Below are 25,217 nucleotides of genomic sequence, written 5' to 3'. Positions count from 1 at the left end.
CAATGCACCATCTTCTTAAAGTAGCCTAAACCCAGGCACTCGGGCAAAGAAAGATTAAAGTCATTGGGTCACTAGATTTTGATCAGGGGCTCTGTTTGTTTGAATGAAATCCCACAGACAGGGCTGATTGTCCCTCAGCATCAAGATTATTTTGATAGGATTCCCTTCATTTCTGTTTGGGTTAATCCTGTCCCTTTAAATAACTTTGAATAAAACACAACCTCCTGCTGTTTGTGTGATCAATTTTATTTTTATTGGCTGGTGAACGGGGGAGGGGCCAAGAGGAGTATTTAATGGTTCCAAATGATTATTGGTGGTCAATAGTTGTCAAAAACACCAATTTAAATCTTGGTTATATATTTCTGGTAATCATGATTAGTTATTTTGACATTTATCAATGTCAATGAAGGGAAAGCTTTTGTCACCTAGGTCAAAATTATTACGTTGAAATACCAAAAAAAGACACAATGTCGCGCTAATGTGTGTTGCACTAATGTGTGTTGAACTTGCACTGTGTGTTGCACCGACGTGTGTTGCACTGTTTGTTGCACTGATGTGTGCTGAACTAACATGTTTCACTAATGTGTGCTGCACTAATGTGTGTTACACTTATGTGTGTTGCACTAATGTGTGCTGCACGAATGTGTGTTGCACTTATGTGTGTTGCACTTATGTGTGTTGCACTAATGTGTGTTACACTTATGTGTGTTGCACTAATGTGTGCTGCACGAATGTGTGTTGCACTTATGTGTGTTGCACTAATGTGTGTTGCACTTATGTGTGTTGCACTAATGTGTGCTGCACTAATGTGTGTTGCACTTATGTGTGTTGCACTAATGTGTGCTGCGCTAATGTGTTTTGCACTTATGTGTGTTGCACTGTGTGCTGCACTAATGTGTGTTGCACTGTGTGCTGCACTAATGTGTGTTGCAGTAACATGTGCTGCGCTAATGTGTTTTGCACTTATGTGTGTTGCACTAACGTGTGTTGCACTAATATGTGTTGTGTGTTTCACTAATGTGTGTTGCACTGTGTGCTGCATTAATGTGTGTTGCACTAATGTGTGTTTCACTAATGTGTGTTGCACTGTGTGCTGGACTAATGTGTGTTGCACTAATGTGTGCTGCACTAATGTGTGTTGCACTAATGTGTGTTGCACTGTGGTCTGCACTAATGTGTGTTGCACTGTGCTGCACTAATGTGCGTTGCACTGTGGGCTGCACTAATGTGTGTTGCATGGTGTGTTGCATTAATGTGTGTTGCACTGTGTGTTGCATTAATGTGTGTTGCACTGTGTGCTGTACTAATGTGTGTTGCACTAATGTGTGTTGCACTAATGTGTGTTGCACTAAAGTGTGTTGCACTAATGTGTGTTGCACTGTGGGCTGCACTAATGTGTGTTGCACTGTGTGCTGCACTAATGTGTGTTGCACTGTGGGCTACACTAATGTGTGTTGCACTAACGTGTGTTGCACTAATGTGTGTTGCACTGTGTGTTGCACTAATGTGTGTTGCACTGTGTGCTGCACTAATGTGTGTTGCACTGTGTGCTGCACTAATGTGTGTTGCACTGTGGGCTGCATTAATGTGTGTTGCACTAACGTGTGCTGCACAAATGTGTGTTGCACTGTGGGCTGCACTAATGTGTGTTGCACTAACGTGTGTTGCACTAACGTGTGTTGCACTAACGTGTGTTGCACTAATATGTGTTGCACTAATGTGTGTTGCACTGTGTGTTGCACTAATGTGTGTTGCACTAATGTGTGTTGCACTGTGTGCTGCACTAATGTGTGTTGCACTGTGTGCTGGACTAATGTGTGTTGCACTAATGTGTGTTGCACTAATGTGTGTTGCACTACTGTGTGTTGCACTGTGGGCTGCACTAATGTGTGTTGCACTGTGTGCTGCACTAATGTGTGTTGCACTGTGGGCTGCACTGTGTGGTACACTAATGTGTGTTGCACTGTGTGCTGCACTAATGTGTGTTGCACTAACGTGTGTTGCATTAATGTGTGTTTCACTAATGTGTGTTTCACTAATGTGTGTTGCACTGTGTGCTGGACTAATGTGTGTTGCACTAATATGTGTTGCACTAACGTGTGTTGCACTAATGTGTGTTGCACTAATGTGTGTTGCTCTAACGTGTGTTGCACTAATGTGTGTTGCTCTAACGTGTGTTGCACTAATGTGTGTTGCACTGTGTGCTGCACTAATGTGTGTTGCACTAACGTGTGTTGCACTAATGTGTGTTGCACTGTGTGCTGGACTAATGTGTGTTGCACTAATATGTGTTGCACTAACGTGTGTTGCACTAATGTGTGTTGCTCTAACGTGTGTTGCACTAATGTGTGTTGCTCTAACGTGTGTTGCACTAATGTGTGTTGCACTGTGTGCTGCATTGATGTGTGTTGCACTAATGTGTGGTTCACTAATGTGTGTTGCACTGTGGGCTGCACTAATGTGTGTTGCACTGTGTGCTACATTAATGTGTGTTGCACTAATGTGCTGATGTGATGAATCTAAAGGGATCTTCTACCAGGATGGGTTGATTTTAGTCTGAGAGCAGATGGCACCAACTTTAAACGAGATGCTTACAAATAGAAACATATGTGCCGCACAGTGAGATCTAATCTCTTCTTTACTAAAATCCTGCTTGTGTCATCATCGCTGAAGTGTGGATGATATTCCATCCATCAGGGTATTATTTCACTATCCATTAAACTAGTTTTACAAATACTTATATTCCTCCAGGTTCTACAAGTAGGTCAGTTTTACTGAGACAAATGTAAATTATTTTTCCCTCTCTTAGAAGGAATTAGTGGGATTAATAGGATACTCAGTCAAATAGAAAAAATCCTGCAGCAGCCAGTCACGTGCGTTAAATGTGGGCTAGCTGGTCAGAGAGAGGGGAGCGTGCTGCCGTGGCAAACCAGGTCAGATTCAGCTCTTCAGGTTATTTCAGATTAATGTCTGCACACATGCTACTACTCATGATAAGAGTCCAAATTTTCATGTGAGCACTAGTCATTACAGTATTGTGAGTAAAATCTGTAATCAGGAGAGTGATTAGTTGGAGGAGAGTGTTGTCTAGCCTGGTTTCTGCTGCAGAGTAAAGGTCTTTGTCATCCAGCACTCTGCTGTGTCTGCCTTGCAGGCTCACATTAGGGTCTAAAGCAAGGTTGCACCAGTCTAGTTACAGAAAAAGCCATTTAGATTTCACTCTCTACATCAAGCTTCACTGCCTTTCAACATAGAGCACCACACACACTCACACACACTTAAACTAGAGTCTGTAGCACGTCCTTCCTCATCTAACCCTCATCTGCTAATAGCATTAGCGAACAGGCCGTGCATCGTCGCTCAGACACCAGTCCATTTGCTCTACTTTTCTTGTTTTGGTTTTTCCATCTGTGGAGTCACTGCAGTGCATGTGCTGCAGGGAGGGAGGGATGCATCCCAGATGGGCCCGAACTGATAATCTCTGCAGGAAGGTTTCAGGAGACTTTGATCCTGCAGTCCTCAAGTGAACCACCAAAGTAGAGAGTGGTGTAAATAAATTAATGTTTCAAAACTCTCTAAATGTTTTTGAAATGCTTTTGATAAATCATGGATCAAGTTTGATTACTTAAAACCAGTTGTTGGTTCTTTCTAACCTGAATCCCTTCTCCTCCTCCCCTAAAGGCCTTTGGACAAGCTTATACCAACCACAGAAAGGTGGCAGCAGATGGGGAGAGCCGAGAGGAGTCTCTGATCCAGGAGTCGGCCTGTAAAGAGGCCTACTACGAGCAGAGAGTCCTGGAGCTGCAGAACGAACTCCGCCAGACACGAAACATCCTCACCAACTCCCAGTCTGAGATCGAACGCCTTACTGCCATCTCCCAGGAGATGAAAGAGGTAACAGGAGGAAACACAGACACACCACTGTTCAGTTCCTGGTCCAAAAGGAAATTTGCTGCTTAAATTAGTCATCATTGCTTTTGTGATACAGAAAAAAAAAACATATTCACCACAAATTTACCTTGGGCCATGCACATTTGAGTCGAGATGGAAGCTGCGCCAGTTTGTGCAGTTTCTGAAATGAATTGTCCAGAGTTGCGTCGTTTTATGGAATGGCTGCTGAGCCCTAAAATCATCAGCTTTTGACATGCTGGGACCAAATCAAACACTTTGCCTTCAAGCCTAACGGGATGCCCTCCACCCTTATTGTGGTTCAAGTCTGAGCTCTAATTCGAGCTGTAATTACAGGGAAACTTTGGGACCGTGGGAATTTGTTTTCATCACAAAGGATGAAAGAGTGCTACAAAAGTTATTAATCTGTAATTATCTTTAATTTGCACAAGTAGCTGCATGCAAATAGTGTTCAGCCTGTTGTGTTGGCTGTGGCGTTTGAGACAGGTCTAATAAATAAAAACCTTAGACAAGACAAACTTGTTAGTGTCTGTTTGAGGCGTGGTCCGTTGTTGCAAATCTGAACACACATTCCTGCACTCTTGTCCATCACAGCGGTTATTGGCGTCCTACTTTGGATAACGTCTGACCTCTTCCCTATTTGTATATTCCCAGCTAATCGACCTCATTAGAGGAGACGGGGGCACGGTACAGAACATGGGCTCTGTGGCTTTGCCAGGAGTGATGTGCGGTTTGTGCAGTGAGTCCACTGTGATGATGACAAGAGAGCTTGACAGGGTGAAACTGAATAGATAGTAATGTGGAAACATTTGACACAAATACAGGAAGACACAGGTGGATGAGAACGAGGAAGGCAAAGAGGGGTACGTCCCCTTAGAGGGCTTTCTTTGAGCATCAAGTCCATGCTCTCTTGGCAGCCAAGTCAAAGCTGGAATAACAATGAGTGAACTTGAAGAAGCTGCATGTTTCAGGAGTCTCATTTCATTACCGGAGAGGGATCAGACTTCTCAGGCTGCATTTTGGATCTGGGCTTTAGTGCATCTGCTGGAATTCTGTAGTTCCAAAAAAAATGTTTTACAGTTTAAAACAGTTTTTAAAAAAATAATTTCTTATAATTGTCTGCCCGTGAGATTATTAAACCCATCTTCCCTGTTTGTGCAGAGTAGATTAGCTGAGTCTTCCGTTTTGTAGGTCAAGTCTTTAATAAGAAGGAGAGGGTATGGAGTTTAGGAAGAGTACCCTCCTCCTTACACCACATCCAGCTGGGCCGTGCTGCTGTTTTCTGAGTCACCGTCTGAAACAGATGTCAGCATCACTGGGATTAGAGAAAGACTTAAAAATGGCATGTCCCTCATGCCGACTTAAGTTCTGAAAACGTCCAAATACCAACATAATTAGGTCAGCTGCTGCTCATCTGTGTGAGCCGACTATTACAGAGGACAGATGTGCCTAACAGACAGCTCCAAGGCATTAAAAACTCACCAGCCATCATATTCACTGTTGCTTCCTGCAATTATATCAGATATTCTGAATCCAACATCCGAGGTTTTCTGATCGTGGATAGTAGGGTAGGTCTGATTCACTGATTGTGTCACTAGTGGTTTTCACACTTCACACAACAACCAACCAGCTCCCAGAGGGCTCTAATTGGTCAGATAAAAGGATCTGGGGTATTATATTGCTTCATGTGTTGGAGATAATGGCACAGCTCTAATGGTACTTTATTGGGTGTGAGGCGTGTGTGTGGTGGGCAACGGGAAAAAGCCAGGGAACCGAGGCTTGCATTGTGACCGGATCAGCAGGCCTGAAAGGAGCCTTTGTGTGCAGGATTTCAAATTAGCCCCAAAGCCCATGCTGGAAGAGGAGGAGGGCACTTGGTCCCACTGAGATTGGCACAAAACAGCCCAGGACCCAAAGTCTCTTAGTGAAATACAGATAATTAGTTGTTAGTGTTCAGATTTTCTGTGGAAAGTATGGCTAATCGTAAATTAACGGATCAATTTTGATGCATTCATTATAGACAGTTATAGCTGACGGTTGGGCTGTAAATGACATTGTTATTCCACAAGGTCAATCTGGAAACCCATGATGAATTTTGGGATAAAATATTTAATGGATGTTCCATATCTATCGATCCATCCATTTTCAGCTGCTTTTCCAGGGTCGGGTCGCAGGGGCAGTAGTCTAAGCATGGAGCCCACATTTCCCTCTCCCCAGTCACTTGGACCACCTCCTCCGGGGAATCCTAAGGCGTTCCCTGGCCAGCTGTGAGACATAGTATCTCTGATGTTTTCCTGGGTCTTCCTTTAGGTCTCGTCCCGGTTGGACGTGCCAGGAAAACCTAACCAGGGAGACGTCCAGTTGGCATCCTAACTAGATGCCTCAGCCACCTCAACTGGCTTGTCTCGATGTGGAGGAGCAGAGAGGCTACTCCGAGCCCCTCCTGGATGACCAAGCTTCTCACCCTATCTCTAAGGGAGAGCCCAGCCACTCTGCGGAGAAAACTCATTTTGGCCGTTTGTATCATCTATCTCGTTCTTTCGGTCACTACCCAAAGCTTGAGACCATAGGTGAGGGTAGGAACATAGATTGGCCCATAAATCGAGAGCTTTGCCTTCTGGCTCAGCTCTCTCTTCACCACGACAGATCGGTACAATGCCCTCATCACTGCAGACGCAGCACCAATCTGCCTATCAATCTTGCGCTCCATCTTTCCCTCATTCGTGAACAAGACTCAAGATACTTAAACTCCTCCGCTTGGGGCAGGACCTCATCCCTGACCTGGAGAAGACATTCCACCCTTTTCCGACTCAAGACCATGGTCTCGGATTTAGAGGAGCTGATTCTCATCCCAGCTGCTTCACACTTGGTTGTGAACCATTCAAATGAGAGCCAGAGATTATATTCTCATGAAGCCAACAGGATCCCTTCATCTGCAAAAAGCAGAAACTCAATCCTTAGGCCACCAAAACAGATCCTCTCAACACCTTGACTGTGTCTAGAAATCCTGTCCATAAAAGTTATGAACAGAATTGGTGATAAAGGACTGCCTTGGCGGAGTCCAACTCTCACTGGAAACGAGCCTGAGTTACTGCCGGCAATGCGGACCAAGTTCTAACACCAGTCATACAGGGACCTAACGGCCCGTATCACAGGGCCTAGTACCCCATAATCCCAAAGTATCCCCAAAAGGTCCCTCCGAGGGACACGGTCGAACGCCTTCTCCAAATCCGCAAAACACATGTAGATTGGTTGGACAAACTTCCACGCACCCTCCAGGACCCCCCTAAGGGTATAGAGCTTGTCCAGTGTTCCACAGTCAGGATGAAAACCACATAGATTCTCCTGAATCCGAGGTTCGGCAATCCGCTGGACCCTCCTTTCCAGAACCCCTGAATAGACCTCACCAGGGAGGCTCAAGAGTGTGATCCCCCTGTAGTTGGAACACGTCCCCTGTTAAATAGAGGCACCACCACCCATCACACATGGGTGTTCCATGGTGCATATCAAAATATATAAAATAGCTGGAAGCTTTAATTTGCTAACAGGATGCTGTTACTGTAGCCAATTCATACACAGCCAATCTCAACTGGCGACATTCCTCACATTCAAACCAACCAGACAATTTTACTGGTGCCAACCACCGGAGCTGCAGTCCAAAGCACAGATAAGACACATTTCACCACGCTGGTTCCGCCTGTATGATTAAACCCCCACAAAGACGTTCTGCCATTGTTAGGAGACATGCTTTTATAGGCATGACTTCATTACATTTAGCACAATTGTCTTCGGAGGAATGTGTCTGCAGCTCACTATTATCCTCGTGGATTAAAGAGTTGCTATGCCTAAGTGTCAGGAAAGGTTCACGCAGAGCCAAAGATGAGAAATGTTCCTGATGTGGTTGCTTCAATCATTGCTCTCCAATGACCGTCAGAGAAAGTGTTTCCACTCCAGTATTATGGGTTATTTTCTACCAGCTAGGGTATATCCTGATAAATAACTATTGTGGAATAGTGAAGGACACTATTTCATGAGTGATGTTGGTGTCTGTGTCGTAACTTCCTCCTGACTATTGCAGGATCTGAGCTGGGTAGAGATCTAAGGAGGGTTGGGCTTTGTTCCCTGTTAGCGTCTGAGGCTAATGTAACAGGACTCCCAGTCCTGCAGGGCTCTTGGGTGTTGGTGTCTATTTCCACAATGTTTCTTGTGACATCAAAGGCAAGACGATTCAAACATTTTTGGTGTGGAGGATGGTAAGAAGAGGTCATGCAGAATGATAAACTGAGAAAATGATAAACAATTGCTTTTAAAATGCAAAGAGGAGAACGGTATATGAGGAGAGGAGGTGTTATCAAAGAGATAGATCCTCTCGTTTCCCATCACATGTGACTCAGCCCACTCAACAGCTTCCACACGGTGCCTGGACTTCCTAAAACCACTATCTCTCCAGATACTTCCCTCTGTTTTTATGGAACGTTTCTGAATCAAATTTATGGGATTTCCACTGGTAGCTAATTATGCTGAAAATGTGTTCATTTAACCCTGATGTTCATTCGTCCAGCGAGGTCTGCCCTCCTGATCGATGGATTCTAATAAATCAACAACACACACACACACACACACACACACACACACACACACACACACACAGTCAATCCCACTAATGGAAGTAAACTCTACTCTGTTCCACTAACATTCAAACGACCTCAGATTCACTAATTCACTGGCGAGTGCAGGAGAACCCTCCGTGGGTATTTCAGCAGTCACTCACTGAGCATGAAATTCCTTTTAAGGTTCTTCTCACATTTTAGCTCTGCTCCTTTCCTGAGACGTGTGACCTTGACCTTATTTTTGTGTGGACTGTGTGTTGCTCTGAGAATGACGGCAGCTTGCAGCAGAGAGGAGGATAAAAGCAGATCGACTGTCACCTTCCTCCTTGGTTTTGACAGCAGCATCGATGCCCACGGGCTTCATTATACTTTTGCCTTTTTATTTAAAGCTGCACCAGCTCGACCCTTCATTCCTCGCCTGTTTTCCAAGGCCATGCATCATGTGGTCCCGTAATTATTTATCACATCTAATGTACTTAAAGCTTGGCTTAAGTGATTGATGCACGAGCATACAGGTGCTGGCCAGTAAATTAGAATATCATCAAAAGGTTGAAAATATTTCAGTAATTCCATTCAAAACGTGAAACTTGTACATTATATTCATGCAATGCACACAGACCAATGTATTTCCGATGTTTATTACGTTTAATTTTGATATTTATAGGTGACAACCAATGAAAACATCAAATCTGGTATCTCAGAAAATTAGAATATTCTAAAGGCCAATGAAAAAAATGTTTGTTTCTCTAATGTTGGCCAACTGAAAAGAATGAACATGAAAAGAATGTGCATGTATAGCACTCAATACTTAGTCGGGGCTCCTTTTGCCTCAATAACTGCAGTAATGCGGCGTGGCATGGACTCGATCAGTCTGTGGCACTGCTCAGGTGTTATGAGAGCCCAGGTTGCTCTGATAGTCGTCTTCAGCTCCTCTGCATTGTTGGGTCTAGCGTATTGCATCCTCCGCTTCACAATACCCCATAGATTTTCTATGGGGTTAAGGTCAGGCGAGTTTGCTGGCCAATCAAGGACAGGGATACCATGGTCCTTGAACCAGGTGCTGGTGGTTTTGGCACTGTGTGCAGGTGCCAAGTCCTGTTGAAAGGTGAAGTCTGCATCCCCATAAAGTTGGTCAGCAGCAGGAAGCATGAAGTGCTCTAAAACTTCCTGGTAGACGGCTGCATTGACCCTGGACCTCAGGAAACAGAGTGGGCCAACACCGGCAGATGACATGGCACCCCACACCATCACTGACGGTGGAAACTTTACACTGGACCTCATGCAACGTGGATACTGTGCTTCTCCGCTCTTCCTCCAGACTCTGGGTCCTTGATTTCCAAAGGAAATGCAGAACTTGCTTTCATCAGAAAACATAACTTTGGACCACTCAGCATCAGTCCAGTCCTTTTTGTCCTTGGCCCAGGCGAGACGCTTCTTGCGCTGTTTCATGTTCAAGAGTGGCTTGACACACGGAATGCGACACCTGAATCCCATGTCTTTCATGAGTCTCCTCGTGGTGGTTCTTGAAGCGCTGACTCCAGCTGCAGTCCACTCTTTGTGGATCTCCCCCACATTTTTGAATGGGTTTGTCGTCACAATTCTCTGCAGGGTGCGGTTATCCCTAGAGCTTGTACACTTTTTTCTACCACATTTTTTCCGTCCCTTCGCCTGTCTGTTAATGTGCTTGGACACAGAGCTCTGCGAACAGCCAGCTTCTTTAGCAATCACCTTTTGTGTCTTGCCCTCCTTGTGCAAGGTGTCAATGATTGTCTTTTGGACAGCTGTTAAGTCAGAAGTCTTCCCCATGATTGTGGTGCCTTCAAAACAAGACTGAGGGACCTTTTAAAGGCCTTTGCAGGTGTTTTGAGTAAATCAGCTGATTAGAGTGGCAGCAGGTGTCTTCTATATTCAGCCTTTTCAGAATATTCTAATTTTTTGAGATACCAAATTTGGAGTTTTCATTAGTTGTCACTTATGAATATCAAATTTAAATGTAATGAACATTGGAAATACATTGGTCTGTGTGCATTGCATGAATATAATGTACAAGTTTCACGTTTTGAATGGAATTACTGAAATATTTTCAACCTTTTGATGATATTCTAATTTACTGGCCAGCACCTGTAAAAGCACGCCGACACAGGACAGACTGTCATAGCAGGTGCTGGAAAATGAAGCAACAAAGCTGCTGAACAATGAAATAGCAAACAGTAAAATGAAGATCAGGGGTTATTGGAAAGAAAGTTTCAGAAATGGAGTCAAACAAGTGAAATTATGCTGCGTTTTCTCAGAGCTTTGCACTTTGTGGTGGGCATGCTCGGAAATACATGATTTTACTTCCAGAACTTGTTTTTTACAGTGATAAATAATACAGTACTGTGCCAGCTGGGAGTCTCTGCCTCACTTCTGGACTGAGTCCATCTAAGGCTAGGGGGCTAAGTGGACTCTTCAGAAGAGCAAACTGACTTCTGTGGAGGTATTAAGAGCACAGCAAGGCTTTTAACAAAGTATTAGTACCTTTAATAGTATTAATACTAATAGTACTAGTACCTTTAATCTACACTTTGGTTAAGCCTTAGACTCTGAGTGATAAATGCATTTTGGATGATTTTTATAAATGACTTAAACATATTTCTGTATTCGAGGTTTGGTGAGACTCGAGCAGCTTTCTAATTCAGTTGGGAAATCATCTCATTAATAGGAAAGTGTTTTGGTGATTTATGCGTCCATATTTGAAACGGAGCAGCTAAATAAACTGGAATGTACCACTGCTGCCACTCAGATTGCAGGGATGTCTGAATTATGTGGGATTATTCCAGCAGCTGTCAGGTTGTCGCCTGTAGTGGCTAAAACTGTGTCCCTCTACCCAGGAAGTTTCAAATTCCATCAAATCTGGCAGTGGTGGTCTGCTGCCATTCGTCAAAGCGTGCTTTAGATAGTTTCCAAGGTTTTTTGTTAACCCCTTTGCATAGCTGGACAAAGCTTGAGATGCTGCAATACGTTGTTGTCAGAATGCACGCACGCCCTGACCTATGTGCTACCCCTTCGGTCCACCGGACGTGAAAGTGTCGTGTAACGGCAGCCGTTATGATGGATGAGTTCCTGCCTGGCCGGGTCTAAACATAGAACATAAAGATAGTGCTCCTTTGCTTCTGGGACACATCCAAAATGTTGAGTGAAAAGAGAAAGGGAACTCGTTGACTATAACGGCAGCTAATAGCTGCAGAGCAGATTTTGCGGCTGTTTTGCGAAGCTTGTGGTCATGCCTCTGTGGGTGGTAAGATGTTCACATCCCAGTTTTCACACACACACACCGGTCTACCACTGGGATTGATTGCAAGTATTCCCCAGAGAATCACATGTCCTTAACTCTTAGCTAGCTTTCATATTAATGTTAATACATTTTATGTTGCTGGGAGACACATGGTCTACCCAGCCCTGTGCCTAGACTCTCAGGGGGCTCGCTGTAGCAGAGGATGCAGAAGCAAGGTGAAAGGTCACAACCCCTGTGTGAATCTGAACCAGATTTGCATAGCATCCTAATCAGCCTCTATTCATCTGAACTGAACAGCAGCGACCTTCCAACTCAGGCCAGGAAAGACCCGATCAGCCAGCTGGCACAGCTTTCAGCCTGGAGTTGGAAAAAAGAGCTAACTCCTCTGATCAGATTATATTTCTGATCCTAATGAATGGTGTGTGAATATAATTGTATCCCCTGAATTTATTCACGTAACTTTTCACCTTTGGTTTGATTGTGTCTAGCTTTGGAAGTTTGATTAGAGGGATTATTTATGACATGAGGGCTTTGATGGAGCAACACACCCACTCTAACTGAATGTGTCCAACACATATTAACGTAAATGATACCCTCGGCTTTGCTCGTAGTGATTAACTGAATTAATGAGCAGCATGTTGAATCAGTGGGGATTTATTGATTTTTGCATTTCTTTCTTTTTAAATGAATCTGTAACATTTCATCATTAGAGTGTCTAGAGTTTCGTTAACAATAGAGACAGCAGTAGCTCAGGAGGTAGAGCGGGTTGTCCAGTAATCGGAAGGTTGCAGGTTTACTCCCGCTCCGACCAGAGAATGCTGCTGTTGTGTCCTTGGGCAAGACACTCAACACATCTTGTCTGCTGGTGATGGCCAGAGGGACGAGTGGCACCAGTGTTCAGCAGGCCTCGCCTCTGTCAGTGTGGCTACATCGTAGCTCATCCCCACCATCATGTGTGAATGGGTGAATGACTGGTTGGGTTGTGAAGTGCCTTGGGGGGTTGTAGAACCCTAACAGGGTGCTTTACAAAGACAGACCATAACAAGCAGGCTTTAGTGAGGCACGGTTCTTCTTAGTAAAACCCATCAAACTCCTGACCCACTCGGCTTTAACCATCAGAACATTCTGTCACTTGCAAGCTTGTGTGTTTTTTTTATTATCACCCACTCCCAAAAGATAACCAATGAATTGATTTTAATCAAACTTTCAGAGATAATCGTTACTCATACATCTAGAACTGGACGGAATCATAAAAAATCTGCATCCACCTTTTTACTTTATTGAGCTGTTATTAATTTGGTTATAGCTGAGAGTCATTCTCCACACACTCTCTACACTCCACTTTGCCACATTGTTTGATCATGCATAGCGTGCTAAAATCCCTATAAATGTCATAGCATGAGATGATTTTACTGAAAAATAAAATTCAGACCTGAAAGATGGTATTCTTTCAAGGTATTTAATTCCAGTTAAGAGCCACGTGTGTATTTACTCTCATTGCAATAGTGAATTCTAAAGATCTGCAATGTGGACAACGGTAATGGTTCTTAATCAGGGATTCTCTGGGCACATGGTGGCGTGAGGACTGGGAGGGTTATTATCCTTCTGGGTTTAGTCCTCCCCTGCCCATCACACATGTGCAGAAGCACAAACACGCACATGCAAAACCCTAGCTGCATTTTTCTATTCATAGTCACACATATATGTGTAAATATTCAAAACAAAATAGCACCTTTCATCAGGCAAAACTTCAGCCAGTTTAGCCTCATTTGGCATGTTTTCTTGCTGTTCACAGCTGTTCAGAACCATCACTTTTCAATTAAATCAGCTAAATATTCACCCTGAAGTGTTTGGCCAGGTATCTTTGATTCTGAATGAGCGTGCAGCAGCAGGGCAGCATTAGCCCTCACAAGAGCAGCTGGTACGGGTGCAGGTGGTTCAGCAGGTCTATTAGAGTCCTTATGCCTTAAGGGCACACCTCTGACCCCCTCTGTCTCATGTAGTTAATGAGGTCCCTCCAGAGCAGCACAAGAGGCCAAACTGCACTTACATTACATTAGAAGCAGAAAGCTGTCGTAGTGTTTCTTTTCACCATTCCATTCATTTAGGACGACTTTTCCACTACTTATTATTTCTGCTGTTTGCTCACTTATGCTTCTTTGCTCCTCCACACAAAGCATGAATCCTGATTCACCCCTCCTCTGGATAATTAGACCATCGCAGAGCTTCCTGCTTATTGAAAGTGTGTTCCAAAGAAAAAGATAAGAATTGACTTCAATCTCCTCGGTACCAATTAGAGCTGGCGATAGAAGCCATTAGTGCTCCGGTGCCTGGAACCACACCTTCCTCCCAACAGCCCCACAAACACATGCAGACACATGGTTTGCTCAGCCAGATGGAAGCTCTTTAGTATTCAGGAGGACTCAGGATCTAAAAGATATGAAGTCAACACTGAATCCATTTAATAAATCCCCAAATCTTGCGCTACTGGTCGCTGACGGCTCTTCTCCCTTCATTTGGCTTTACAGAACAGCCAGATGGTGGAGCTCCAGAGGAATCAGCTGCGTGATGACATCAAGGAGTACAAGTTCAGGGAGAGTCGTCTGCTGCAGGACTACACAGAACTGGAGGAGGAGAACATCTCACTGCAGAAGCAAGTCTTAGTGCTCAAACAGAGTCAGGTGAGGTGTGTTCCAGGTCTAAGCCACATAAACACTGAGAATGGTGGAAATAAAGTTTGATAATGATGACATATTACTGGGTGGGGTAGAGCAGTCCTTTACTCTGATGTATCTACTTCAGTTTGGCCTAATTACCGTAATTTTCAGACTATAAGCTGCTACTTTGTTCACTTGCTTTGGACCCTGCAGCTTATACAACGGTGCGGCTTATCTATGGATTTTTTTTGCAGCTAACGGTGCAGGGGTGCACGGTCAAGGAAGCACAAGAGAAAGACAGACAGTTCGCGCCTAACGAGAGCAAACAAATGCAGCACGAGAGACATAATGAGAGTGAGACAATTTAAGCCAAAGAAGTGCTCACCGTTGTATCAATTGTGCACTGCACAGATGGTGTTCGTCATGTCAAATTGGGAATGTTTGATTTATTGATTGATTGAAAGATTTATTGTGTTTCTAAAATGGTAATAAATGAGATGCTTTGTGTGTCATCTCTGTCCCATCAATCACCTCCCTAGCAGGAAACCTTATATATGCTAATGCGGCTTTAATAAGGAGCAGTCTATCATTTCCCCCAAATTTAGCTGGAGCAGCATATTTTAAGGTGGGCCTTATCGTCTAGAAATTACGGTAAACTCGTGTATCAAAATATACAGCTAATATAAGCAAAAGTAACTAGACTAACTAATTGTGTGGAAAGGTAAACAAATGTTTTTTTTTCAGGTGGAGTTCGAGGGTTTGAAGCATGAGATCCGTCGTCTCGAGGAAGACACTCAGTTCCTGAACAGCCAGCTGGAGGATGCCATCCGCCTGAAGGAGATTGCCGAGCGCCAGTTAGGTGAAGCTCTGGAAACCATCAAAACTGAGCGTGAGCTCAAGGGGTCCCTGAGGAAAGAGCTCTCCCTCTACATGAACATCGGAGACTCTCTTTATCACAGGTGAACAAAGCACAAACGAGGGGCTGTCGGGATTGGAGATAAACTGTCAGAATGACACACAATTTCATCTTCCAGTCCCCTTAGCGTCTCTCTGGATGGTCTGAAGTTCAGTGATGATGCTGCCACTGAACCAAACAACGACGAGGCTTTGCACGGATATGAGGACGTCTTCGCCAAACTGGCCAACACCATAGCCGATGACAACCGCGTTTCCACGCCCAAGAAGGAGGGACTCTTCCACCCTGCGCCCAGCCTTGTTGATGACCTGCTGAGTGAACTCAACATCTCAGAGATCCAGAAGCTCAAACAGCAGCTGATGCAGGTCAGGGTTTGCTTAGAACATTGCTACGTATTTAACAGTGTGGTACTGTTCAGCTAATGCTTAATGTGCCATTATTCGGGCTCATCAGAAGGTATGCTTTAGCGTGGAGTGTTTTACTTCAGTCTGCTGAACAGATCTAAATCCTATTACAGTGAAGGGAGTCCAAAGACAGGGAGACACACTCACCTTCCAGGCTCTGGTGGACGTTCGAGACAGCAGGTGGTGGCACCAGAGGACCTGCCATCTGCTGGCTCATCGTCACCAGGTCACACATGATTGGGCTCCATGGTCACTAGAGAGTTCTCCTGACCTGTGGATGATCGCTGTTTTGCAGACCAACGTGCTGTTTTCTGTCATCATGTCATCAAACATCAGTATATTTGCTGGATTAATGTGTGGAGATGCTTTAGTGTTGTGCAAAAAAGCAGCCATTCTGCAAACTAAGGAAGTCTGATAGCAAGGCAGCTTCATTTGGATAGCACATGTCATACATAGAGGCATTGCAATGTGCTTTCCAGGAGCAAGAATTTTAGTTCCATGCCACTGAGTGATTTATAAACTAGTAGAAGCACTTTGAAATCGATTCTGTAGTTTACGGGTGTAAAACAGGAGAGAAGTGCTCCGTTCTCTTGGTTCTTGGTAAATGGTCTGTATTTGCAAAGCGCCGTCTTAGGGTTCTACAACCCCCCAAGGTGCTTTGCAACACAATCAGTCATTCAGTCATTCACACACATATTCACACGCCAGTGGGGATGAGCTACAATGTAGCCACAGCTGCCCTGGGGCACACTGACGGAGGTGAGGCATCTCCGGTCCCTCCGACCACCACCAGCAGGCAAGGCGGGTTAAGTGTCTTGCCCAAGGGCACAACAGCAGTATTGTTTTGTTGGAGCTGGGATCAAACCTGCAACCTTCCAATAACTGGACAACCCACTCCACGTCCTGAGCTACTGCTGTTAAGACTCTAGCTACAGCATTCTGTATCCTCATCTTGCAGCACCAAAGCATTTTACATGGTGTGCATTAATCAGCTTCTCAAATAGCTCCGTGCTGATAAAGCTGAGCTCTGTGCATGTGTGTGAGATGACCTGTCCAGGGTGTATGCCAAAACTAAACTAAAACTTGTCCGGTAAATTGTTAGTCACCCTGACCTTGGTGCTGAGATAGCAGGCAGTTTCTGGTGGTGGAGTCATCCTGACCACAGAATATTATCTAAAAGCAGGAGTCATTCTTCAAATCAAACTATCACAAAGTGTCACATTGCTTGTTTTATCCTCATCGCTCTACAGATGGAGAGGGAGAAGGTCAACCTGCTTTCAAATCTCCAGGAATCCCAGAAACAGCTTGAGCAGGCCAACGGGGCTCTGTCAGAGCATCAGGAGAAGGTCAACCGTCTCACTGAGAACCTCAACGCCATCCGTAAGCTCCAAGCCAGCAAGGAGCGCCAGTCTGCTTTAGACAATGAGAAAGAACGTGACAGCCACGAGGACGGAGACTACTACGAGGTGGACATCAATGGACTTGAGATCTTGGAGTGCAAGTATAAGGTAAGTGGCTGAAAATGGACAGCGTGAGATGTGGGAGTTCAGAAAATGTCGACATGAGGTTGCTTTTTTCATCACTTGACGTTTGTCTGGCAGGTGGCTGTGTCTGAGGCAGGAGAGCTGAAGGAGGAACTTAAGACTCTGAAGACAGAATACCAGGCCTGTCAGTCACGCTACGAAGAAGAGCGCACCCGTCTGGAGCATGAAGTCGATTCTTTGGAAGAGAAACTGTTCACTTTGGAGAAGATGAGCTACGTAGACAGAGAGGAGAAGGCTAAGCTAGAGAAGGAGCTGCGCAAGGTGAGATGTTCCTCTTTATCTATTCTAATAAATACTTGAGCTGATGATTCTGGTTTACCCTTTTGCACTAACAAATGGCTAATGAGTTCTTATCTTTGTGCATGGCAGTTGAGTGATGTGGCAGGCGAGTCCCAAGGGAGTCTGAGTGTGGCTCAGGATGAGCTGGTGACCTTCAGCGAAGAGCTTGCCACCCTTTACAACCACGTCTGCATGTGCAACAACGAGACTCCCAACCGCGTCATGCTCGACTTCTACAAAGAGGGTAAGGGTGGTCGGAATAGCCCAGAGGGCCGCGACCGGCGCTCCCCCATCCTTCTCACAAAGGGGCTCTTCCCAGAGCATGGTAAAACCGACCTTAGTGATGGAGCTCCTTCACCAGTCTCCTCCATACCTTCTCCTGTCTCCGACCACCGGCGCGAGCCCATGAACATCTATAATCTGGTGGCCATCATCAGAGACCAGATCAAACATCTGCAGCTGGCTGTGGACCGCACCACCGAGCTGTCGCGCCAGAGGGTGGCCTCTCTAGAGCTCGGCACTGTGGCAGACAAGGACAAAGAAGCCTGCATGGAGGAGATCCTCAAACTGAAATCCCTGCTCAGCACCAAGCGGGAACAGATTGCCACTCTGCGGACGGTCCTCAAGGCCAACAAGCAGGTTGGTTGGTCTGAGTTACTAACACAAGTTCTTGAAAGACAAACAGTAGACGCGGGGTAAAGGGCTATTTAGGGTCCATTCAGCTGTGGCAGCAAACGGATTGCAGCCATGATCTATAACAGAGATGACAGCCATATGGTACCAGCTGCCTTGAGTATCTGTGTGTTTAGGGAACGGGAGCAGCTTTAAGACACACAGCTATGTGACTGGGTATGTGTGCAGTTGCTCTGGTAGTCCTTCAAACTATGTGTGTGGCTACTCTGTGACCATTACAACTCAGCTAGAAAAAAATATCACATTTAATACGTGAACTGGTTTTTATATCCTCCGCTAGCAGCCAAACACAGATCGGGTCTCTGGGATGTCTTAATGAGTTCCACGTGGAACGTTACCCCTGATGTCTCTGAGCGCCTCTGAAACTTTTTTTCTTCTTGTGCACTCACAGACCGCTGAAGTTGCTCTGGCCAATCTGAAGAGCAAGTATGAGAACGAGAAGGCCATGGTGACAGAGACCATGATGAAACTGAGGAACGAGCTCAAAGCTCTGAAGGAGGATGCAGCCACCTTCTCCTCTCTCCGAGCCATGTTTGCCACACGGTAAGATCATGCATCCAAGTGTGTGTGTGTGTGTGTTTCAGATGAACAGACACACACACTAATCTTCTCTGAGTCCCAGCAGAAGCTGGTCAAAGGTTGTGTCCATAATCCCACTTTATCTTGGTGTGGATTAAACATTCAACACTAAGTCATCACTCAATGTTGTTGTTTATGTCTTGCATGCATGGGGGAACAGAACCTCTTTACATTCAAACATTCGCAATCAAATCTGAGGGCATTGTTGTCTCAGATAAAATTAAAATGTAAAATTCCCTTTATCAAGTCCAGTCATGCCTTTGCAACAGCTTCACCTGTCTCTGTGGTCTCTGACCTCACTCAGCTATATGCAATGATTCCCTCTCCGCAAACAATTTCTGTTTCTGCATTCAGGTGTTTCAGGTAAATAGGGCTTGTGATCGTAACGCCATCACTGACACAGCTGCCCCATTGGAGGCATGCGAGTCCTTACTTGTTGCTTGTTACTACTGTAAACAGCGCGCTCAGTCTTGTTCTTGTGGCTTAAATTAATCTATTATTCAGTTGATCGGTTATATTACACAACTCTAGTAAATCGTTGCTGTGTTGTGGGCTGACACGGACTCGCCAGGGGAATAAAGGTGGAAAACAGGCTAACTTTTCACTGTTTTCCTGCTTGGAGGCAAAACGACGGAGACCAAGTATCTAGCTTAACAAAGTCTTGTTGACTCACTTGGATCGCTGCTGTAAGGCGACCAAACATCACCTTCTGGAGTATTTTCATTCTGGTAAGTTACAGATGGTGTACATTTTATATACATCGTTGCCTTCCTTCAACCGCGACATGCACACACACACACACACACACACACACACACACACACACACACACACGCGCACACACACACACACACACACACACACACACACACACGTGCACACACACACACACACAGAGGCTACACGCACATACCCATAGGCTAATGGGGGTGCGCTGACACACAACACAACTTCTCTCGCTACCATTCTTCTGTAGGATAACAATTTTGATTGTTTTACTAGAAAAACCAACTAATAAAACGTTTACCTCTCATCCGAATGTTTACATTCGCTCACACCACAAACATGAAAGCCGTAGAACTGCAGCGGTAACAATACATCACTGGTGCTCCGGTCTTGGGTCTTTCATATGGATCAAAACCATTTATAACGCCGATGTTGTCCACACACCGGTCCCCAACGTCTTTATATAACCTATCCCTGTATATTCCACATCCTTTTTGGGATTTTCTAATGTTGTTTAACACTTTCTTTCACCGAAATCCGCTTCCTCTCTGCGGCAGTACCGTTTGTTTAATGGTTTGTTTACACTCGTCAATCTTCCAACATGGCTGTGCACATAATCATGTGTGATCACAAGCCCTATTAGGCACTTGACAAGTTACTTAGGTTAGCTCCTCATAAATCAGCTGGACTGGGTATTCTTGACCCCTTCTTTCTGAAAATAGCAGCATGTGTTGTTGCTGCACCTATTACCCATCTATTTAATCTGTCCATACAAACCGGTGCATTTCCGCAGGACTGGAAATTTGCATTTGTTACTCCACTTTTTAAAGGGGGGAGGTCATTGGGACCTAAGCTGTTATAGGCATATCTCTGTCTTGCCTTGCCTCTCCAAATTCATTGAAAGCTAGTCAACAAACAGCTAACTCATTATGTGGAATCCAGCAGTATTATTACCCCCTTGCAGTCCCAACCTTATTCTAAATCTATATTAATAACATTGTTCATGCTGTTGACAGTTTTCGTATACATTTATATGCGGACGACACCATTTTATATTCATGCAGTTCTCCTTTGCAGCTTTGTCCTCCTTGTCTTCAACACACCTTCTCCAGCCTTCATCTTCATTTTAAACACAAGTAAAACAAAGTTCATATCTTCAACCGTAACTTACCGCAATCAGCTTTTCACCCTAGTATTGTTTCCCTGGATGGTACAGAACTACAGTTCATCAGTTCTTATAAGTTTTTGGGTATCTGGCTTGACAGCACACTTTCATTTGCCATTCACATTAATTCATTACATTCTAAGGCCTACCACAGCTAAGTGGCCTAGTGGTAGATGTGTCCGCCCTGAGACTGGGAGATCAGGGTTCGATTCCTGGTCGGGTCATACCAAAGACTTTGAATAATGGGACCCAATGCCTCCCTGCTTGACACTCAGCATTAAAAGGGTTGGATTGGAGGGTCAAACCACCAAATGGTTCCCGAGTGCAGCTGTATCTGCAGCTCACCGCTCCCCCAGGGGATGGGTCAAATGCGGAGAACAAATTTCACACACACATCAGTTATATCAGTCCATTTTGTGACGTTACATCAGTGTGTGTGACAACTAATGAGACTCTTAACTTTTTTAACTTTAAAGTCAAGCCAAGAATTGGATTTCTATACCGCAACAGGTCATCCTGTACTCATTCTGCAAAGCCAGCCTTGGTCAAAATGAGAATCCTTCCCATCTTAGATTACCATGACATCATTTATAGGACTACTTCCAAAAAACTTCATCTTAAACTCAATGTCATTTTTCACTCAGCAATCTGTTTCATCACTAGTGCCCCTTTCACCACTCATCACTGTGATCTGTACTCACTCGTTAACTGGCCATCACTATTCCCACAGGTTGTTACATTGTATCAGTTCATATGCAAAACAAATTTCATTCCGATCGAGCCGAATGAGATCAGAATATTTCGATTGGCATGTTTACATGCAGAACCTTTGATCTGATTGGGCGTTCAATCCGATTAATTGTGTCCATGTAGACGTGGCTTATGTGTCTGTTGCTGCTGCCTCTTGGCCAAATCATTGTTGTAAATGAGATCAAGTTCTCAATTGACTCTTCTGGTTAAATAAATAAAAAAATTAATTAATTTTATTGGAGAGTTGAAGGTGTGTTGAAATGAGATTTCCATGGGTTGAGTTCCCAGTGCATTCCCATGATAACTACTATGATCCGCATGGTATTAATCGGAAGCTGAGTCGTTGTGTTTTTCTGAATTGAAGTATTTGCAAAAGACAAGCGTTACCATAGAAGATATGCTATTGGCTGACCAGAAGCCCTTGTGTTGTGTTTAATAGAAGCTTCTGTCTCCATAAACCTGCAGAGTCTAATCAGTGTCTTTAAATATTGATGTGAGTTTTATGGCAGTTATGCACCATTATTATTATATTTTCTTCTAAAGAGACTGCATTTATTTTGCTAATATATTTGTTCTTGCTTGCATCCATGCATGTGGTTTCTTCCCGTCTGCACAAATATGTCTACAGATGACCCTATTGCAGCGTTACATTCAGTCTGTTAATGGGTCTCTTGTATTGGCATGCAAATCTCATATTTACATACAGAGTTTGGGTTGGAGGGGCTCTTTGGAAAGTGGGGGTGAAGTTTCCCACACTTGCCTCCCTCTTCCTTTGTATCCCTCGTTCTTCTGTCCTTCTTCATCCCAGAACACTTGGCTAGTAGGAGAAGAAAGAGAGGAGGGGCCACATTTTTAGTTCAATCCCACTACTGGAGCTCGTTTAGCTTTTGTTTTTTCAAAAGTAGTCACCTCGGATGGCGTGTAGAGGCTGATTCCTGGGAAACGATATAGTAATATAAGAACGATGGAGTGGGATGGAAAGAATGTTTAGATTTTTCTTTTTGGGGTTAATCAGTCAAATCAATCAGCACCTGAATTACTTGAAGGTGAAATGGATTTTGCACAGTGATAATCTGATGAAAGAATGCTAGCATAAGTGTTTTTCTAGTGGTGTGTGTGCTCTTTGTTTTGTTTCTTGCTGTGTGTCTGGAGCCCTGCAGCTGCAGACTGGTGTCATGTTAACAGTAAACCCCTGCCTCCAACATTCCTGAAACATGCTTCAGCATGTCTCACATTCCCACCAATCAGGCCGCAAATCATCAGCTCCAGTTGCTCTGGATTTGCTTTCATGGTATACTTTTCCTGATGGACTCATCTCTCCACCATTTCTCTTGTTCTCTGTGTGATCCCAGTTTGACCTGACAGGTTCAGATGAGAATGATGAAAGCGCTGAGGACAAATATTGATTATTAAAATAAGAAAAAAGGCAACAATTGAAATCTGTCCTTTAATCCACAAAAATTACAGATTATATTTTTATTTGTCAAAGCTGTGAATATGGTGTCTATTCATCCTCAACAGGGCGAGCAGCCGCCTCCTGCCTGCCTTCATTTATTGTGCACAAACACCCAATCAGCTGGCCTTAAAGGCCTCTTTTGTGTCCCCTTTTTAAAGACCCCTCTTTTTTCCCGGGAAAATCACACCATGCCCTCCCACTCCCATGCTAAAACAGAATGAACTGTCTGAAGACACACACACACCATCGGGGGGTGTCCCCATCTCATACTGGGTTTAATGAAGTAGCACTGATCCCTTTTGTCTGGGTGTGTGTGTGTGTGTGTGTGTGTGTCCTACAGGGATCTGAGCTGCACACACAAGAGATGAAGGCATGGTTTGTTTTTGTGAGGTGGTCTGGCCAGGGCGAAGTTCACATGGCCAGCAACCACGTGCAATGCCGCTCACAACATAAACATCCGTGGGTTCTTGATGATTTCCACTCAAAACAACATTTTTTTATCCAGACTCTGGGAGCAGCAACATTTTCTTTCCACCTTTTTCTATCATGAAGTGTTTGACGACACAGGAAAGAGGATCAAACCAGAGTGCTGCTGCAGCAGATGGAGTGCAGAGATAGAAACCTCCATCTCAGAATCCCATCAGGTGACCCAGTTTTTTATGCCTGTCCAGCCTTAAAAGCATTTTGACGTACAAGGCCTGGAGTGCAGGAGATAATTCTAAGTCCTGCTCACAGACAGACTTCACATTTTGTGCATTTTTGCACCCAGATGGGAGAAAGGACGACTCTAACTGATGCACTAGAGCTCAGATGTGAAGCAAAACCTCACATTTCACCCCTCTGCTGCTCAGGTGACAAAGAAAAGACCTTAGTGGCTGCAGGGTCAATGCCTTCATTAGTGCGTGATTTGGTTTCACTACACACACACAAACGCACATGTACAGACACACACGCTGATATTATTTGAAGAAGCTTTCTTGATTATCTTCTGTATGTTAGTCATGCACAGAAATACATGCCAAATGTTAATGTTAAAAAACAGAATAATGTCTCTTTCGGATATAGTTTGCTATTTCTGCACAAGTTACAGATTATTTTTATTCAAATAAATGATGCAACTAGTAGTAGAAGGTTGAAACGCTGTCTGATGGAGCCGGAAGATAATGTTGCAGTGTTCAGATCTGCACTGTGTGGCTCATCAGCCCCACCTGGTGGTGGTAATAACTGTACTTTGATGGTCTTCATAGACGAGCACCAGTTTAGTTGAAGACAAGTAACTGAAGTTTTTCATTCTCAAAAAGCTGGGATTATTTCCTCCTTATAAATCAGCTGAACCTCTAGATGTAACTGGAGAAAACTTCTCTCTGATGTTGATTTCTGGTGATCTGGCACGCCTGACCTAAGTTTCTTTTTCTGTCCCCTGCAGTTGTGACGAGTACGTGACCCAGCTGGAGGCGATGCAGAGGCAGCTGGCTGCAGCAGAGGACGAGAAGAAGACCCTGAACTCCTTGCTGCGAATGGCCATCCAGCAGAAGCTGGCTCTGACGCAGCGTCTGGAGGACCTGGAGTTCGATCACGAGCAGACCCGTCGGGGAGGCAACGCGGGCCGGTCTAAAGCACGTAGCAAAGCAGCCGGCAGCGGCGCCAACAACAACACCCCCCACGCTAGTCAGAGCCTCACCTGCTCTGTCAGACCTGAGCCCAATAACGCTCTGCCCAACGGCATCCTAGGAGGCCCGGGCATTTTCTGCAGCGAGAAGTACAAGATCTACTGTGACTGAGAAGCGGTTCAAACGTCCGCACAGACTGCTGTGTACAGAAGGGAGTGGGGGTGGTAAACCCTCCCTGCCTTTAGTGTCAAAGAGCCCCACTCGCTTAGCTCCCTGGCCAGCCCGTGCTCCTTTAGGGACTGCGTTGTTACTAACCGGCTGCTCGTTTGTGCTGTTGTAAACGCTTAGGGGAATGCTGATGTGTGTACAGTGTGCACTAGACGTTTGGACAGCAGTAGACAAATGTGGCATGTGGCCCTGGTTATATTAGGGGTGTTTTTTGTGGATATTGTGGGTTGTCTAATTTACCCTGCTGTCACGGTGCTGTACGTACGATGTAAAAGGTGACAGCTTGTGTGTGGGTGTTTGTTCTGGCCCCCTTTGTGGCTCGCCTAGTAACATAAACACATTTCTAAGAGGGGTAGAGGCTTGTGCAGACAATATCACTGAACAGCATCCTCAGTTTTTAGGGTTGTCTGTTGGCAT

The 25,217-nt window shown here is 44.7% G+C and overlaps 1 protein-coding gene across 1 annotated transcript in view; it reads left to right on the top strand.

The window, feature by feature from the left end:
- LOC107391104 (protein bicaudal D homolog 2) overlaps positions 1–24,975 on the top strand; it is a 40,292-nt gene extending 15,317 nt beyond the window's left edge. The window contains exons 2-10 of the mRNA XM_015968181.3: positions 3,682–3,894; positions 14,322–14,474; positions 15,195–15,409; positions 15,485–15,731; positions 17,021–17,278; positions 17,372–17,575; positions 17,684–18,232; positions 18,678–18,829; positions 24,389–24,975. Coding sequence (XP_015823667.3) covers positions 3,682–3,894; positions 14,322–14,474; positions 15,195–15,409; positions 15,485–15,731; positions 17,021–17,278; positions 17,372–17,575; positions 17,684–18,232; positions 18,678–18,829; positions 24,389–24,743 — 2,346 coding nt within the window. The 3' untranslated portion in view covers positions 24,744–24,975. The remainder of the gene's footprint in view (positions 1–3,681; positions 3,895–14,321; positions 14,475–15,194; positions 15,410–15,484; positions 15,732–17,020; positions 17,279–17,371; positions 17,576–17,683; positions 18,233–18,677; positions 18,830–24,388) is intronic.
- Positions 24,976–25,217: the final 242 nt, after the last annotated feature.

The sequence above is a fragment of the Nothobranchius furzeri genome, chromosome 15 (genome assembly GCF_043380555.1).
Source record: "Nothobranchius furzeri strain GRZ-AD chromosome 15, NfurGRZ-RIMD1, whole genome shotgun sequence".
Lineage (NCBI taxonomy): Eukaryota > Metazoa > Chordata > Actinopteri > Cyprinodontiformes > Nothobranchiidae > Nothobranchius > Nothobranchius furzeri.
Note: the sequence above shows the minus strand (reverse complement) of the source record. Positions and strands in the feature narration are given on the sequence as shown.